We start from the raw sequence: 18,736 nt of genomic DNA, 5'->3' as shown, positions 1-18,736 counted from the left end.
TGGGGAAAACGGATGTCGAAACATCACCAGCAGCTTTCATTGGATTAAATGGACTTCTACAGTCAAATTTGGGACTCTTTGACTTACATTTTATTGCTTTGGCAGTTTAATAGCATCAAGTTGATTTTTAGATAGTACTTTGGAGACTGTTAAGCGTTGCTAATATTTCAAAGACTTTTTTTTTAATGCACTGATTTGATACGATAGATTTACCTTATACTGTATACTTGTGTACAGATATTGTATCAAAATATTTAGCAAATATTTAGCATCCATATAGCGCTCCCCATTTGTTCAAAGCATTTCATATGGATTATCTTGTAATAATCCTTATATCAGCCCTGGATTATCATCCCAGTACTGCAGATTTGAGGATGTAGGAGGGAGTGGCTAAGGGAGAGTTTATTCCCCAGAGCTACCGGGTTAGCTCATGGCAGACGTTTGGTTATTCCCACTTCATAGCTCAGTCCCTTAGGTGTTACATTGCACTGGCCTACAGTGAGCTGATTAGCGTAGACAGGGCTGGTGCCAAGGGTTGGCAGTGTCAAGCACCTGCCAAGACACACGCCCCACTAGGGGGCTCACCTGCTCCCTCCGAACCACCCAGCCGCAAGAGGAGTAGCCGCTGCGTGTCTTGCCTCTCTCTGGGAGGCAGTGCCAATTGGGCCTGGAGGGAGAGGCAAGCAAATTGACCCTGGCAACAGTGGTGGTGAGATCCTCTTGCCCAAGAGCTCACAAAGCAGATCTGAGAGTAGACCTATGTGTCTTATTAGATCAACCCTTTGGGCGCAGAGGAGAGGACAGACACGTTTCATGCCCAGATGCTTCTTAACTCTTTATTGCACCTAGTTGAATGAGATGGAACTCTTCCACTGCACAACTGCACCCTCTAGTGGTGAGGCCTGGTTTTGACACAAACTAAGGAATCCCTCCCCAACTACAAGAAAAGCCCATCAAACTGCAGGGGTGCAAGTGTGTGTGTATGCATGTGAGAGCGGGAGAGATCTTCCAGCCCCACCCCAGTGCTCTTTTGGGGTGCCAATGCTACTTCTCCAAGGGTGCATAGTTCAGCAGCTTCTCAATCAAATCCACATGTGACAGAAGCATCCGCCGGCAGCAATACCGCTTCAGGCCAAGCGCGTCCAAAGCATCCCTGTGAGAGGCAATGGGAAAAGAAGTAGGCATGATGTTTCTCAAAAGGTCTGCCCAGGGCAATGTGTGTCTCTTTTTTCTCTGCCAACTTTTCAACTGCCCCCTGTTCCTGGGCCTTGCAAGAGCAGCCTGATCCAGAGACTTTAGATAAATGCCTGTTAAGTGCTTCTCTCGAGGCAAAGGAATGGTCTCACCTACTGATTCCTGCAGATCAAAGGGTCTTTCATTATCTATGGTTGCTACGCCAAGCTCCCTTCTTGGGTAGATATGGGCTGGCCACAGTTATCCATGTGTTCAGGCAACATCAGAGCTCAGTCACTAGCGTTGCACACGCTTCTGACAAGCGTCCAGAAACTCCCAGCAGATTGGCCCTCCCTCAGCTGTCCCCCAGTGGCGGCCAATCCTGCAGACCACCTGGATTGTTTCCAACACAATAAGCCAGAACTTGCTCTTTGCCTCTCCTCCTCCCCATCCATTATTCCTTGTGTGTGGTGTCTGATATTTAGACTGGAAGCCTGAGGGCAGGGACTGTCATGCTGCTTATCTTTGTGAGCCACTCCGGGAGCCTTTTTGGCTAAGGGGCCTGGTATACATGCTTTAAATAAAGAAATGATGAAATAAACTGGTGCAGAATGCAGTGGCTAGATTGTTAACCAGTACAGACCCGCCACAAACATATTACTGGAGTGTTAAAAAAATCTTCATACGCTTCCAGTTTGTTTCTGGAATCAGTTCAAAGTGTTAAAACCTAATTGGTTTTCCTCCGGCCATAATTGAGATCTTCATTGGAGGCCCTTCTCTGTGGATCCCCACCTTCTGAAGTTAGGTTTTGTGGCCACCAGAGAACCAACCTCTTCTTGGTAACCCCCAAATTATGGAACCTCTTTCCCTACACATGTTTGCTCGCTGTCTACACTGCTAGCTTTATTTGTTACATTTATATCCCACCCTTGATCCAATGAGTTCTGGGTAATGTACATGGGTCCTTCCTACCCACCCATTTTATCCTCACAACAATGGTGTGAGGTAGGCTAGGCTGAGACAGTGGCTAACTCACAACAGGCATTGGTGTGCCACTGAGATTATGGAACAACCTTCCTCTGAGCGATGTGTCTGGCCCTTTCCTTGCCTGCTTTTAAGTGTGCTTTTAAGACAGTTTTATTTCAACAGACATTTTTTAGTTTAGGCCTTTTTATTGGTTCGCCTCCTTGGACTGCTTCTGTTGTTTTATTGTTTGCCATCTGCTGTTTTACTTAGTATATTTTAATAGATTTTATTGTTATATTGCAAGGGTGTTGAACCTCTTTCAGCCCAAGGGCTGAAAGAAGCTCTCTGGGGCTGCATATATCGGGGCCAATATACCAAAAATATCCACATATTTTCACTTAAAACTCTTACTGCCCAGTAATTAAGCTTTAGCAGAGGTATTTCAGCCTTTCAGAACGGGCAAAAACTGTGCAAGTCAGGAAGCCGCCAAATGATTAGCAGTTGTAGAAAAGAGGGTGGGGCTGGGGTCAGGGGGTGTGACCATCTGGGGAATTCTGGAGGGCAGGATTTAGCTCCCAGGCAGGCTGGATTTGGCCCGCAAGCCTGAGGTTCAACACCCCTGCTATACGGCTTTGTTTTAAAATCACTGTAAGCTACCTTTAATTTGCAGTGCATCAAAAGCTGGGGTAGAAATGTTAGTACCTATAAACAAGCCAGCCAGCCAACCTCCACCAAACTCACCCTTCCGTGTATTCGGCCTGCAGGAGGCCCAAGTAGGCCTCCCACTTGTTGCCCACGACTTTGCCGCAGGTGAAGCATCGAACAGGGATGATCATCGTGAGGTGGCCTGGAGAGAAATAATTTGGGTGGGGGAGAGTGGGGGAAACATGAGTCACTTCGGGCACAGTCCTATGCGTGTTTAGACAAAGAAAAGGCCTACAACTCCCAGCATGGCTAGGGCATGCTGGGAGTTGTAGGCCTTTTCTCTGTCTAAACAAGCATAGGATTGCACCATTAGGCCACTGCTAGGGCCTTCTTTCTCTCCTCCCACCAACATCTTCTTGGCTATCCAGCTTCCCTTTCCAAGCCAACCCAAGTGGGAGCTGGTGGAGCACATTATCTAGGAGAGAGCCAGGTCATCCGCACCTCGCTTGAGGTGTGAGCCAGGAAGCTCCTGGCTTAAATTTTGCCTCAGCCACAAACACACCAGGAGGATTTAGGCAAACTGTTCGTCTCTCAATCCCCCAGCCCCCTGCAATGTAGGGATAATCAGAGGTCCGCAAACACAGTTGTCAAGTCACCAGTGGCAACCGTAAGTTTAATTGGAGCAGATTAAGGCCAGATCTACTGTTAGGCAGAATGAGGCAGTTGATTTTGGGTGTCATGAAAGGGCAAATGGTTTGTTGTGGGGGGTTTACTCCCAGGGAGAAGTGCTTCTGGGAATCTGTGTTGGGTTCCAAAAGTAACTTGGCCAGCGTTGGGTACTATGCACCTTGACTTGGGAATGGGGGTGCTGTACGCTGTTCTGCTTCAGACAACAAGATCTCTTGGGCCAGCCTCGCTCGGGAGGGAAAGACTCTAGTACATAGCGCAGGTGTAGTATAGCAGAGAGCAGACAGACCCAGATTCAAATCCTTACTGAATCTAGTTGGTGGGCTTTCTAGTAAAAACAACAAGTAGACCCCCTACACCCCCCCCCCCGAAGACTGCACATGCTCCTGTTCTAAAGCTATGTTTTTATTAACCCTTTCTATTTTCTCTCTCTCCTTATCTAGTAGCAGTAGAAACAAACATCCAGTCCTTCAGTCTGCTGCCTTTCCCTGCAGTTATCCCCTCCAAAAGTCACCCATAGGGCAGAAGAGTTCTGTAAGGGGCTGTAGTGGAAGCAGCAGTAAATGAAAGGGGCGTTTCCTGAGGAGTCCCCCTGAGAAAGAGATGCTGACTACACTTCCTTCTCAGGAACAGCAAGGCGGGGTGGAGGATTTGGATAGAAGGCCTGATGCCGATTTGCCCATTTTAGGAGGGGGCAAAGACAGGGTGAGATGAGGGTACTTGTATTTCAGAAAAGCTGGGCCTGTGCTAGGTTACGGAGTGCTAAAAGCAGAGTGGGTTAGAGGACCTTCTCTGGGGCAGGCGCACCTTCCCATTTTTCCCATCGCATCCCCTTAACTCCAAACAGGCCTAATCAGACAAAAAGACAAGCCAAGAAAAGGCAAGCCACCTGGTACCCTCCTGAGGGGTTGGATTACAACCCCCAGCATCCCCCGTTGGCTGGGGGATGCCGGAAGTTGTAGTCCAACCCCCTGGAGGGCCCCAAGTTGGGCAAGGCTGCTGTTGGCAAATATTCGGGGAGCAGGAGAAAGTGCACGGCTGTCCCCCCGTCCGTGGCCTTCGTGCTTGCTCACCTCGGTAGGGCAGCCAGAAATTCAACAGATGCTGCTTTCCCTCGTTACTACGCCAGCCCGCTTTTGTTAAAAAAAAGCGTCGCCGGTTGAATTTTTTAAAAAGCGTCCTCGGCCGCCCTGCCAGGACACGGCCGGCCTTCCCGCGTGCTTCACTCGCCCCCCCCCGCTACGTCCAACTTGGGGGGGTCTGGGCGGCTCTCCCTCTCCTATGACCCCTCGCCCGCCCGCCCGCTTCCCCCGCAATCCCGCCCCTGCCCCGCTCGAGGCTCCCCTCCCCGCGCCTCCCGCGCCCTACCTGCGAGCTGCCCCCTGGCGCCGCGCAGCTGCCCGCTCCCGGCTCTGCCTTCCTCTCGCCCGCGGGCCGCCCCAGCGCCGGCGCAGCAGCGTGGCGCGCTCCGCCCGCCAGGGAGGCGGAGGGAGAGGGCGGATCCTCCCCTTCCGAGCGCCGCTGAAATTTCCTGTTCGGAGCGACGCGCGGCTTTGATCCGCGGCGGGCGTTCCGCGCTCAGCCGAGGGTGTTTTCTCCCCTCTTTCCCGCCGACCTGCGTCTCCCTCCCACTTACTTTCTTCCGCTTTACATGTCATCTGTTTAGGCCGATACACGTTTTTCTCACCCCCCCCTCATTTTTCTCCCGTGCACGGCATGTTTGGCCCACCTTCCGGGGTTGTTATGAGCTCGTTATGCGAGTGTCCGCAGCTACCCTCTCCGACAGAAGTAGTATATCCCGCGGTAAAGTACCTCGCTTGGGTAACCCTGAACACCGTCAAGTGAATTTGCCCCCACCCCGCTCAGAAAACCAGAGCTGTTTGAGGACGAGTTGGCAATGTGGAAGATGCAGAAGCGAAGTACTATACTCCCGAATTACAACCGGGGTAAACTACTGCAGCGTAAGAGGGAGGCGTCGACGCTCTCCTAAAGCGATCTGAGCGTGCGGGGGAAGCGCAACGTAATGCTAAGTGTGTGACGGTGTGTTAAATCTGCAGGAAAGTTTCAACCACCATTCCGGAAAAAAATTAATTTGAAAAGGCATCGCTTAAATGAACGAAGGAAGGAAGGCATGTTTTTTTTTAATGACTCAGTCTCAAAAATCATAATCTTATAAAGGAGATTTTCTCTTTGTAAAGAAACGTGAGCCAGCAATAAAACATTCAAGTTAAAAAAAAAGAGAAAAAAGCAGGACGCCAGCCTTCGAATGAGGCAGAACTCTTCGCCAAATGAAGACGTTCAAAGATAAAGAAAAAAAAAGTCCCCTAATAAAAATGACGCCATACATCTGGGCTGATGTTATGCCAGTGAAGCGGGATGGTTTTTGTTGCTGCTGCTTTTTGGGAATGGCTAAATACGGGCAAGAGGTGTCAGGGTTCAAACCCGTTTGGACACCCAAGTCTGTACCCTAGCAGAAATCCATTTCCCTCCCAGAGCCCCCCGGACTCCTCCCCAGATCCTCAAACACGCCCTCCCCATCGCTGCTGCGCTTTCTCCACCCCCATTTCCTTCCCCCTGTCCCGTGCCTGGAATTTGCTCCCCCCTCCCTTTCCATCCTGCATCCCAGCGGAGGAGAAGCAACTTTCAGGCTTCAAGGTGTCTGTGGGAGGGGGGGCTCTCGTCCCAAATCCACCCTCCTTTTCCAAACTCCCCTGCCCCGAGGCCAAGGTGAGGGGCGCACCGAGTGGTATTTCTGTTGAGGGGGAATAAAGGATGGGAGGGGGCGGGGTATGAGCAGCCGAAGTTATGAGGATGGGTATAGAAAGAAACAGGAGGCATCTTTCTTCCCCGGGTTGGGGGAATGATTTCTGCCCCGCAGAATTTTTCCGCGCCCCATAGAATTGAATCCGCCTTGTCTCTTACTGCAAGCTCAGGAAAGAGGGGGGTGGGAGGAGAGATTTGGCAACTGTGATTACTTTCCTTCAGAGGTGTATGTACTTTGTAAAAAGAAAGACAAAAGAAAGAGGCTTGATCCAAAAGCTATATTTAATCTTATTTGGCTTTCTTTCTTTGCCCCCACCCCACCCCTTTAAAGGAAAGTACTTAAGGGGGGGGAAAACACCCATCAAATTTATGCTGGTTCTTTAGTATCAGAAATATATTTGACCAATTCACATTTGGAAAGCCAACATTTCTACGATTCTTAAATCTAGGACTGGGAGATGGGTTATAATCTAGGATTGGGGAAATGGGTCTGAAATTTGGATTACATGTTATTTCTGCACAATGTGCTTTACTGTAAAATAAAAATAAATGTGAAATGAGTGGCAAGGATAGGGAGGGGAGGGGAGGGCTGTGGAAGAAAAGTCTTAAACAACTGGAGGGGGCACTGAGTAAAATTCTGCAATTTCTTTGTCTATGATCTGTACTAACAGTGGGGGATGAATATTGCCTGTCCTTCCTCATCCCCCTACCCCCCCCATCCACCCCCAGCTTCTTCTGAACATATGGATGGCAGGAGATGAGTAAGTAGTCCTTAAGAAATCTGTAATATGTGGGTCTGGACAGGGGACAGATTTAATTTTTGTGAACTGCCCAGAGAACTTTGGTCATTGCACGGTATAGAAATGAATTTTTTTAAAAAAATACATTTAAAGGACCGAGATAACAATTGCACCACCCCGTTTTTAAATGTTATTTTATTTTGCTCTCCCTTTATTTATTTATTTATTTATTTGATTTATTTTCCGGCCACTCTAGGCGGCATACAATACTAATAACAAATTTACATAATCAACCTAATAACAACAACATACTGCTCTAAAAAACCCTAGCCCACCTCAAATGGCCGCCTGAACAGCCAGGTTTTTAAAGCCCGGTGGAAACTCATCAAAGAGGGGGCATGGCGGAGGTCACTAGTGAGGGAATTCCACTGAGTGGGGGCCACCACAGAAAAGGCCCACTCCCTAGTCCTCACCAGCCTAGCTGTCCTTTAATTGTCCCTTTAGAATTAAGATACATCTCAGCTTCCTCTACTTCCTAGTTCCCTCATCTGAACAGGATAAATACATATAATCTTGTGCCATTTTGGGGGGCAGAAAGGCAAACTGAAAGTAAATAAATAATTATTTTAGGTAAAGGGAAAAATAGCTTTTTAAAAAAGTTTCCAATCCTGGTTGTATCTGAAATCTTTATGTTAGTAATTTTTAAGAGGGAAAAAAAAACATTAGATAACCCTTAGAAGTTAGGAATACATAAATATAGCTGCTGCATCTTCATCTTTTTAAAGCAGTAAATATGGACATTGGAAACCAAGTATAAATTCTACTCCCTCCATTTTGAGGTCTAAATGTTAGGATTGAGGGTTGTCTGTATTTGTAGGGTGGACGTTGCCATTTCTGGCCAACTCACTGGTTCTACACAGTTTAGTAACCACAGTGTGGCAGCATGGTGTGGTGTAGTATAGTGGGATAGGCTGTTGGACTATGGTGAGACGTGGGTTGACATCCTCGGCTATGAAGCACGCTGAGTAACTTAGGGCATCACTCTGCCTAGCTGATCTCACAGGGTTGTTGTGAGGGCAGAACAAGGCAGAACATATATACCACCTTTTGCGTGGAGTGGGAGATAAATAAAATATTGTTAAATATTGTTAAATATTTTAAAATCAGCCTAGGTAACAGGTCTGCATGCCAAAGTCACCCATTTCTTCAGTCTAATTAAAAAGGGGCTGGCATTGAGATAACTGCTATAATTATTGAGGGGTAACAAAGTAACCCCAACTATTTAAACAAAAATGCTTTATTTCTTTTTCTTTGCATCTGAAACTTTAATATGTCTAAGAGATTACCTTTAAACCTTGCTGAGAATCAACAATAACACTTCTGACACTATTCCAGCCCTGACCTCCCCACCCTCCCAGCTAGGCCAAGAAACTTTAACCCCAGCCTATATTTATAGTTTCCAGATTCCAGAATGCCCCCTCAGTCCTAGAAATGGCTTCCTTTCATACAGGTTGTGGGGAGGTAGATTAGGTTAGTCACAATTTAGCTGAAGCAGGTAGGGTGTTATTTATGTATTTGTTTGTTCAATGTCTTAATCGCCCATCTGGCTGGTCACCTGGCCACTCTGGGCGATGTACAGCAATACAAACAGTTTTTAAAAAATAAAATTCTACATTAAAACATCGTATTTCTAAAAATACCCTAACCCACCCTGAATGCCTGCCTGAACAACCACATTTTTAATGTGTGGCGGAAGCTCATTAAAGAGGGGACATCGCAGAGTTCCCTAGGGAGGGAGTTCCACAGAGTGGGGGCCACCACAGAGAAGGCCCTCTCCCTCGTCCTCACCAGCCTAGCTGTCCTGGCTGATGGGACAGAGAGAAGGCCATCCAAGGCTGATCTTGTTGAATGGCCTATCTGGTGTTGCTGGAGGTGCTCCTTGAGATAGGCTGGACTGGAACCATATAGGGTTTTAAAGGTCAAAACCAACACCTTGAATTTGGCCCGGAAAACAACTGGTAACCAGTGCAACTCCTTCAGCACTGGAGTGATGTAATCACGCCAGCAGCTGCCTTTAATCAGGCGACCTGCCATGTTCTGTACCAGCTGCAGCTTCTGAACCGTCTTCAAGGGTAACCCCACATAGAGTGCATTACAGTAGTCTAGACGATAGGAGACCAGGGCATGCACTACCGATGGGAACAGATGGTCAGGAAGGTAGGGGTGCAACCGCCGTATCAGATGGAGTTGGTACAGTGCTGTCTGGCTCACAGCTGACATCTGAGCCTCCATAGACAGTTGGGAGTCTAAAATGACCCCCAGGCTGTGGGGGATATTTTGTATTGAAAGGGATATTTCCCTGATGTGTGGCCAGCCGTAGTTTTAGGCAGAGTGAAGCTGCAGATGCTGAGGGGTGGAGAGCAGAAGCAAGATGGTGGAGGACAGAGCTGAGTGTGCCCTGTACCCCCTAAACTAGCCTGCTGTCCTCTGGTGCAATGGAAGATGCTGTCCCATCACCGGTGTTGAAGTAATACTTTAACCACTACAGCTCTCAGAGCCAAGGGTGTCTAATGGTTAGAGTGTTGAACTGGGACTCGGGAGATCCAGGTTCTAGTCCCCACTCAGCCATGAACCTCACTGGGTGACTTTGGGCCAGTCACTGACTCTCAGCCTAACCTACCTCACAGGGTTGTTGTGAGGATAAAAATGGAGAGGAGGAGGGCCATGTATGCCACTTGGGTCCCTTGAAAGAGGAAAAAAGGAGGGATATAAATGTTGCTAGTAATAATACTAATAACACCTCTTCCTTTTTAAACTTCTTTCATCTTGTTTTCTGTCTTCCTTTCTACGTGATACAAAGCTGGATTTTCAATAATTCCACAGAAGCCCAAGGTTGTAATAACAGGGAAATAATGTGATATTCAAGAGCCTGTTGTCTTCCTGATCGGATTGTACCACTCAATAGGATGATATAACTCTTTTCCAAATGTTAAGTTTTTGTTGTAGTTTTAGTCATAATTATTCTCTGTAAAGTTTCCTATTATTTATTGATATTGTTATAGATAATTAAAAATCTATGTTGTTGCTGATGTTGTCGTCATCACCTTAGGGGCTGGGATTGAAGGCCACACTGCTAGGAGTCTTGAAGGCCTCCACACTGGAGGCCTTCAAGACGAGGCTGGACAGCCATTTGTCGGGGATGCTCTGACTTGGATTCCTGCACTGAGCAGGGGGTTGGACTCGATGGCCTTGTAGGCCCCTTCCAACCCTGCTATTCTATGATTCTGTGATTCTATGATTGCCTGAGCTTTCTGTCAAGTGTACTCTTAATGGCAAACCCAGGTTTGCCTTGTGTCATGTATGAAAATGTGTTTTTCTCTCTCCCTCTCCCCAGATCCGACCATGGTGGGGGTCAGCCGTGGCTGTTTGCTCTGCGTTAAAGTGAAGATGTTTGTCTTCAATCTCATCTTCTGGGTGAGTTGTGGTGGGTCTGTCAGCTTCCCCATAGTGAAGCTTGTGTGAACCTGATCTTAAAGTGAAAATTCTGTGCCAGATAGCTTTCCTGCACAATAGCAGGCCACCTGCACACTCTCAGTTTTAGTGGGGAGGGCTCATCCGTGGGTACGTTCTTGATATTTAACAAATATGATACAACAACCTACCTTATATGCAGGGTTGTTGTGAGAATAAATGAGGTAGGGAGTGTATTTCCCTGTTAAAATTCTAAAACCTACAAACAGACTCCCCCTTGCCTCTGTTGGCTGAATTGCTGTGATGTCATGGAATGTTCATATATGTGTGTGAGCAATAGAATGTTGATAGTAGCTTCTGTGATGGAAGTGAAAGGTCAATTTTATTGAGAGAAAAACTTTTATTGAGAGAAAAACTTAGGACCTAGAGAGAGGAGGAACACTGTATCATTGGCACAAAAGGAACAGACACAAAAAGGAGTGCTGATGGCTCAGAGACAGCGAGGGCCAACAGGTGATTGTGGCAAGGATTAAGGGCACAATCCTATGCACTTTTAGACAGAGAATAGGCCTATAACTCCTAGCATTCCCCAGCCAGCAAACTTTGCTGGCTGGGGAATGCTGGGAGCTGTAGGCCTTCTCTCTGTCTAAACATGCGTAGGACTGAACCCTAAGCTGATTATCTCTCCCACAGCAGTGTCCTGGGGCAGAGGAAGGAAGGGGGTATTGAGCGTCCACACACCCTGGTTATGTGACCTTGCCTTTTCTTCCTCTACCTCCCCCCTTAGCTGGGTGGCTGCGGAGTGCTCGGCGTGGGAGTGTGGCTGGCGGTTTCCCAGGGTCGCTTTGCCACCTTATCTTTCTCCTTCCCATCACTGTCGGCAGCAGGGCTCTTCATGGCGACCGGGGCCATCATCATGGTTGTGGGCTTCCTTGGATGTTTGGGGGCAGCTACAGAACATCGCTGCCTATTGCTGACGGTAAAGAGTACCTCTCCATTGGTTGTTACACTGTGAGTGTGTGTGTGAGTGTGTGTGTGTGAGGGAGAGGGAGAGGGAGAGGCAGGCAGGCAGGCAGGCAGGTGGGACTATCTTTTGTGAGTGTGTGACTGAGTGTGTGTGTGTGTGCTTTATACTGTGTAACTTGCTCTGGGAGCCTTCTTGGCTGAAAAGAAGGGTAATAACTATTTAAACAACTATTTAATTAAATAACTGAAATAAAGAGGTGCATTTGGGGGGTGAATATGAGCTTTGGGGGCAGAGAAATATGTGCGCTTGTGGAATATCTGTGTTTGGATTTTGGTTGTCTTTTCTAACTCTTCCACCTATTTGTGGCTTGGCTTGCTTGCTTGAGCAATGCAGAGCTGTTTGCTCTGCAGGTATCTTCCTGCCATGCAGTTGAACCCTGGTCATGGCAGAGCCATAGGAGGCTGGGGAGGGGTGGAGAGGTTGTTCGGCTTTGCACTGGTAATCGAGGTGGTTAAACTAGATGGCCTTTAAGGTTCGTTCAGGTTGCATGTGTGCGATCTTGTGAGTACAATCAAGTAAGGATGGAGCAGAGAGGCGGGCAAGGTAGGGAGGTGGGGGCGCTCTTGGTTCAGAAATGCACACATCTGTATGAAAACGCAAAGCCTTGATTGTGAAACTCTCTCTGCCTGGGGTTGCTGATCTGGCCATCTCTCCCTAGTTCTTCCTGGTCCTCTCCACCCTCTTCCTTCTGGAGCTGGTTGGGTTACTGGTTTTTGTCACTTGCCGGGACAAGGTAAGGATGCTTATCTCCATTTATGTGGAAGGGTGGAATAATGTGATACAAGACAGCTTCCTTTAAGAGCCTGTGTACAAGTATTGGTAGCTGCCTGTGGTGTCCACACTTGAAAAGCACGCTCTAAGGCAGGGCTGGAGAACATCTGCTCCCCCTGGGGGCCAAATCAGGCCATCCAATGTTCCCTAGAAGGCCACACCCGCTTTCCCCAACCACCAATAATTTTGTGGTTTCCTGCCTTTTGTGCAGCTCCCCCCCTTTCTAAAACATTGAAATGCCTCAACTAAGGCTTAGTTTAGCTTTAAGTCAGAACTTTAAAGTAAGTAGTTTAGGTTAAATTAAGAACTTTAAGCTAAAATATGCTGGAATTTTTATCCCCGCCCCTTTTGCTTTCCACCACTGGAATACACTCCCCCCCAGACCTTCCCTGAAATTGATTTCGGGCTTCAGCCCTTGGGTTGAAAGAGGTTCAGCATCCCTGCGATAAGGCCACAATGTGCAAAGAGGAAAGTGATTCAGATGGTGAGCCTGGCTTGATTTAAATGAATGAGGAAAGAGTCCATTGTATGAGTCTAAGGAAACACTTCCACACCTTAATGAGCAATAAAGCTACAGCCCCAGTTGTGTACACTACTGTTCAAGTTTCCTTTGAAGAGTTGCAGTGTACATGGGTTCTCAAAATGGAATGTCTAGGAGAAACAACCTTTTTTTTTCTTTTTTGGCTAGCTGGTCTTCTTTACCACTCACTTTTGTTTTCTTCTGGCTGCTAGTGGATAATCATTTCATGATTTGGTATGGTGTGCCAGAAAAGCACATTTTAAGGTCAGGCACAAGCCCCCCCATATATTCACATCTCAAATATCAATGGTGAGCGCAAACACCATGGATTCCTAGCTTAACCCCCTTTGCTTTCCCAGTGGCAAGTTGCTTAGAATTCTGCTGTTAAAAATCCCAGCTTTGAAAGTGGAAAAGCAGCATCCTATTGAGTTTTCAAGCTAACAAATAGACCTCCCACAAAATATTGTGGGGCCTGTGTGTGTGCTCCTGTTGAGGGTCACAACCTGCCAGCCATCCCCTTTCCAGGATGCTCCATTCTTTTCCCACCTTCATTGTCCATCCCCCCCACCCTGCAACAGACTGTCAGTATTCTGTGCCAACTAAGCATGCTCAGCCTTCATTGGGGTGCTTAGGATTCCCTACCCCATAGCATTTTTTCCCCCTAAAGTGTTTTTCTACCTCTGGAAACCCCTAAGCCTGCTGCTGGTGTATGCAGATGGTGCCATTTTGGCTACCTAAGGATGCTGGCATTCAGAGAATGAGTTGTGTAGCAGTATTAAAGGGGCACAACAGTGCCCCTTTAGTTAAGGTGAGTTGCAAAAAAAAAAAGTTCTCCCGTTATAAGCCTCAAAATACTGCTTATAAAAACGACACACAACGTTGTTTTGATTGACATGCTTTCTTTTGTTGGTGGAATTTGATTTGTCTCCAGCAGCCTTCCCTCATCTGGTGCCCTCCAGATATGTTGGACTACAACCCCCAGCATCCTTCAGCCAGCATGGCTGGCTTGGGGTTGCTGGAAGTTGTAGTCTAGCACATTTGGAGGGCACAAGGTTGGGGAAGGCCGGTCTGGAGAATTTGCTTAAACCTTCCCCAGGGTAGTGATTTCCAAAAGAGGTTTGGAACTCTTGGAAATGGGAAATGAGGCCAAAGAGAGAGAGCGAGAGCAGCTTTCTGAAATGGAATGGGGACTGCAGACTGTTGGGACAGGGGCGGGAGGTGACCCGCAAAGTTGGCCCTGCCTTGATCATCAGAGGGCTTCCCCAAACTCCTCCAGTTTGAAAACCTTAGAAGAGAGGGTTTTTTTGGTTTTCATCCAAATGTTAACAGCCACCATGAGGACTGGAAACTTGTTCCATTGTCTTTTCCCTGCCCCCTTAGACATAAGCTTTAGTCAGCCACCTAGTCTCTTTGTGTCACTTTCATTTCATACATTGGCACTAGCAATCCATCGGGTGCATTCGTTGTGTCTTTCCTCCAGTTTGACAGATATGCCCAGTCCAACCTAAAGGAAGGGCTGAAGCTGTACAACACAGAGAGCAACTTGGGGTTGACCAAAGCATGGGACCTTGTGCAGAACGAGGTGAGTGTTTGAACACCCCAGTTAGAGTGCTAAGGAACTACAGAGAGCCAGCGTGGAGTAGTGGCGAGAGTGCTGGACTGGGAGCTGGGAGATCCGGGTTCTAGTCCGCACTCGGCCATGGAAGCTCACTGGGTGACTTTGGGCCAGTCACAGACTCTCAGCCCAACCAACCTCACAGGGTTGTTGTTGTGAGGATAAAATGGAGAGGAGGGTAATGTAAGCCGCCTTGGGTGCCTTGCAAGAGGAAAAAAGGCAGGATATAAATGCAATAAATAAATAAATAAACCACTGGGAGTTTTTTTCCCACATCAAGAATTTCTACACACCCCAAATGTCTCCAAGACTGATTTTTTCCCTTGCTTTCCAGTTTCGTTGTTGTGGGGTGCAGAATTACACGGACTGGTTTGAGGTGCGTAACAAAACGTGGGTTCCGGAGTCCTGCTGCTTGCAGCAAAGTGAGACTTGTCAAGAGGACAGCGCCAGCTGGTGGCCAGAGGTGAGATGGTAACAGTAAGAGTTGACCTCATGTTTAATTCAAAGAATCCCTTACTGAGGTGGTTTCCAAGCTGGGAGCCTTGCTCCAGGAGGTGGTAATGCTTGTTGCCTGATCAAGAGGCAGGTAGCTAGACATAGGGCCCCGACTATCACGGTGGGATGTCCAGTGATCATTTTTCACCCTCTTGCTAGGGCCCTCTTCGATCATTTGTTGCCAAGTGCTGAAACCCCCAGCATACCCGTGAACTAGGTGGAAAGGAATCCATTTTGCTTTGGAGAGAGAGGCTCTGATTTTTGCACTTGGAAAACTGCTTGCCTTTTCTTTGGGTTTTCATTCTGAATAAATGGCATGGCCCGTTGAGAGTTTTGGTCTCTGTTTCTCATTGTACTAATCCCTGGGTGCCTATTTTACACAAGTGATGTGCAGAGCCTTAAAGTTAAAAGAGCTCTTAAACATGTATAAAGGGGTTACATTTAGGTAAGAGCACGCTGGCATGTTAGCCAGCACATGTTGCAACATGCTTGAGATCCAGGCCTTTAAGCCCATCCTGTGGCATAAGGATCCACTCCTGATTTCTGGCCGGGAATGCTCGCGTTCTTCTCTTCTGGTGTTAAATATTCATCCTGTTGACATTGGTTTTATACCACTTTATTTGCCACGGCTTCTCCTAATGAGTCCTCGGAATTATCATTTGTTGAGATATTGAGATGCCTGTGTTACAGGCCCCTAGCCTGTCCCACAGAACTACAGCTCCCAGAGGAGGGAGAGATTGTCTGTTAACAAGGGTGGTGGTCCTAGTCCTTAATGGCCTAGGCCAAATTACTTAAAGGATTGCCTTCCCCCTTATAAAACTGCCTAAGGTTTAAGACCAGCCTCAGTTAGTGTCTTAGTTGCCATTAGAAACAAGACACAAGGCCCTTTTGGTGGTAGCACCTACATTGTAGAACCCTGGGAGATCACTTTTACCACTTCTCTTCTGGAGTTTAGATAAGCACTTAAAACCCATCTGTTTCAACAGACCTTTTGAGTCTTGATGGTTGCTCTGATGAGATCTTAACTGATTTATTGATTCTGCTTTTGAGTGTTAGTATGTGAATTTCATTTATGTTTTAACTGAGGGCTTATTGATATTTTTTTGTCTATTTTATGATGGGATTTTCACTAGCTTGTTTATATTCAAAGTGGTGAACAATAGAGAAGGGTATAAATATACTGAAATTTTTACAAAAACTGGTCAAGGCTGAAACACTGCCGGATAGATATAACCTTCATTTTCTACCCACACCCCACACCATTTCTTTCACTTTCAAAAATACTTAAAAATAAAAATATAAGCAGTAATGCCATCAGTGTGTCCAACCTCTGAATCATGTTCCATCAGCTAAAGACCACTGCTTTAGTAGAAGCTATCTGCATTTTAAATATATTTTTGTTTAAATCTAGAGTGGGTAGCTTGTGACCCTCCAGACGTTTTGGCCTACACCTCCCATCAGCCACTATAACTAATGGTGATGAATGATGGGAGCTGTAGGCCAAAACATCCGGAGGGCTACAAGATGCCCACCCCTAGTTTAAATGAAAGCTGACATTCCTGGGGTGTAGAATTAGGGCAGTGGCACAGAATACAGACACTTCATCCCAAGCCTTTTTACCAGTGTTTTGAGATGATTGTGTTTACTTTGTGTTCTGGTCCCTGCAGGCCTGTTACAAGAAGGTGAAAGACTGGCTAGGGGAGAACATCTCTGCAATGGGCATCTTTGCTGCCTGCATCATTGTTGTCCAGGTGAGATGGCAGGAACAGCCAGGACAGACTGTGAGATCCAAGCAACTGCTGAGGCCTCCCTGTTGCAATGGATCCAGTCCCCCTTGCTAGAGTGGGCACTTGGGCGACTGTGGAATGTCCAGTGATCATTTTTGACCCCCTCCCACTGGCGCTGAAAAAAATTTAAAAACTGGCATCTGTCACACTACGTAGCTCCAAAAAGGACAAAATTAGCTGGTTTGCGAGGATCAAATTTAGCTTGCAAACAAACTAATTTTTACCCTTTTGGCACTCCATAGCACTAAGGACGCCCTTTTTTTGTTTGAAAAAACTTCCTGAGTTTGGGAGGCAGCAAGGGGTGCATGCTGCATGTTGCCCACCCCTGGCATAGGGAATGCAGATTGCCTATAGGAAGAGTGCTGGGGCAGAGCTATGCACCTTGAGAAAAGCCCACTCTGCATCTTGTCAGGATTGTGCAAGTTCAGCAAAGTTTGCCTATCTCTGCAGAATGTATTCTATGGATAAACTATCTCGAAAATGTATCCAGTCCTTAGGTAGAACACCAGCCCCAAATTGGCCTGTTGCTATGAGCGGTTGTGACACCACCCAGCAATACCAGGTGCTCTTCAAGGACAGCTGCCCTCCTGTCCTGCTTGCTGCAATAACCCAGATTCCACCTCCAACTTGGCATTAGGTGGGAAGAATGCAAGGGTGGGTGGTGAACACACATGCATGTGAGGAAGGGCCAGGGCTCAGTGGTACAGCACATACTTTGCACGCAGAAGGGCCCAGGTTTGATTTCTGGGCATCTCCAGTTTAAAAGTGGAAAGACAGAGGAAGCTGCCTTATACCGAGTCAGACCATTGTCCATCCAGCTCTAACACCTCTGCACTGAACTAACAGCATCTTTTCAGGGTTGCAGGCAGGGCTGTTTCCCAGCCCTACTGGTGAACACAGGGATTGAACTTGGGACCGTCTGCTCGCAGAGGGGGTGCTCTACAACAGAGCTATGGCCCTACCGAGACCACAGAGAGCTGCTGCCAGTGCCTGACCAGGGTTATGGCAGGTTGATGTGTGCCAGGCAGCTGGATTGCTACAATAATTAGCAAGGCCAGCTATCCCTGGGGATGTACGAATCAGCACAACTCGAGCTTACCAAAGTTCTCCAGATTCCATCTCAAAGCTCAACTTGAGTCTGTATCAGATCGCGAGCTTTGCTTTTTTCTTTTTGGAAAAATTCATTTTTCCAAATGTACGCCTCAACTGTGTGCATCTTTGAAACATATGCATTCTTCTCCGATTGATTAAAGCGTACTTGTGCGCATTTTTCAAATGTACGCATGCTGTCGAACAAATTGGGGGGGGTGTTCCACAATTCGCATTGCAAGCTCGGAAATGTATGGATTTCGACTGCAGGTTGCATCCGAGTCCATGGATGGTCAGATGCGAACTGGGTAAACAAAAAAAATTAATTTCTCATACATCCCTAGCTGTACCTTCTGCATTTTAGAGGCCGCGTGGCAGAATGGAGCATCTTGACTCTAAGAGGGAGGCTACAGGATGGTGCCCCCACTCTTTTTTCCCTGACCTGATTTGTCTCCTCTCCTAGGTGTTGGGCATTGTGTTCTCTATGCTGATGTACTGCCAGGTCCGGAAGGCAGCGAAATACTACGACTGAGTCAGTCCGAGTGCGCTCCTTGTCCCTCGGTAGCTCAGGGGCATGAGGCTCAGAAGCAGCAATAAGGGCATTCCTAGCTCATCTGGCGCTCCTCTGCTTTCTCCACCCTGCCCTTTCCTCTTCTTCCAACCCTCTTATTCAAGCCTTATGGCTTCTGCTAAAGCCAATTCTTGCCATTTGCTCATGCCACAACTGCTGGGGATATATTTTCACCCCAGGAAGATACCCCCCTTCCTGTTGAAAGATCTCATCTGTGCTACTTTTTTCTTTTCTTTTGTAACTACCCATACATCTTTCAACCCCTAAATGGGGCTTGACTTCCTTTCATTTTAGCCTACTTAGTTCCCCCTATATTTTATATTAGTTCCCCTCTCCCTTCAACTCTGTTGCTTTTGTATATAGAAGAACTATATCAAGCACCAATAAAATAATAACTTTTAGCCTCTCTTTTCTTT

The 18,736-nt window shown here is 47.2% G+C and overlaps 2 protein-coding genes across 3 annotated transcripts; one reads left to right on the top strand and one right to left on the bottom strand.

Annotated features, from left to right (window-relative positions):
* Positions 1–160: 160 nt before the first annotated feature.
* LOC146341988 (DNA-directed RNA polymerases I, II, and III subunit RPABC5-like) lies at positions 161–4,912 on the bottom strand. The gene is made up of 3 exons (XM_084805404.1): positions 4,840–4,912; positions 2,881–2,986; positions 161–1,153 (listed from the first exon to the last, which is right to left on the bottom strand). The coding sequence occupies exons 2-3, from the start codon at positions 2,973–2,975 to the stop codon at positions 1,045–1,047; spliced, it is 204 nt and encodes a 67-aa protein (XP_084661530.1). The 5' UTR covers positions 2,976–2,986; positions 4,840–4,912; the 3' UTR covers positions 161–1,044.
* Positions 4,913–6,088: 1,176 nt separating this feature from the next.
* LOC146341987 (tetraspanin-4-like) lies at positions 6,089–18,736 on the top strand. Of its 2 annotated transcripts, XM_084805394.1 has the most exons (8): positions 6,089–6,198; positions 10,369–10,448; positions 11,233–11,424; positions 12,131–12,205; positions 14,244–14,345; positions 14,713–14,841; positions 16,541–16,624; positions 18,213–18,736. In XM_084805394.1, the coding sequence occupies exons 2-8, from the start codon at positions 10,377–10,379 to the stop codon at positions 18,279–18,281; spliced, it is 723 nt and encodes a 240-aa protein (XP_084661520.1). In that variant the 5' UTR covers positions 6,089–6,198; positions 10,369–10,376; the 3' UTR covers positions 18,282–18,736. The 2 variants fall into 2 exon arrangements, with proteins under 2 accessions (XP_084661520.1, XP_084661519.1); XM_084805393.1 differs by lacking the exon at positions 18,213–18,736 and having other exon boundaries at positions 16,541–16,771.

The sequence above is a fragment of the Heloderma suspectum genome, chromosome 6 (assembly GCF_057233095.1).
Source record: "Heloderma suspectum isolate Gila_16-S chromosome 6, 16-S_ref, whole genome shotgun sequence".
In the NCBI taxonomy this organism is placed as follows: Eukaryota; Metazoa; Chordata; class Lepidosauria; order Squamata; family Helodermatidae; genus Heloderma; species Heloderma suspectum.
The sequence above is the reverse complement of the archived record's forward strand: the minus strand, read 5'-3'. Positions and strand labels throughout refer to the sequence as shown.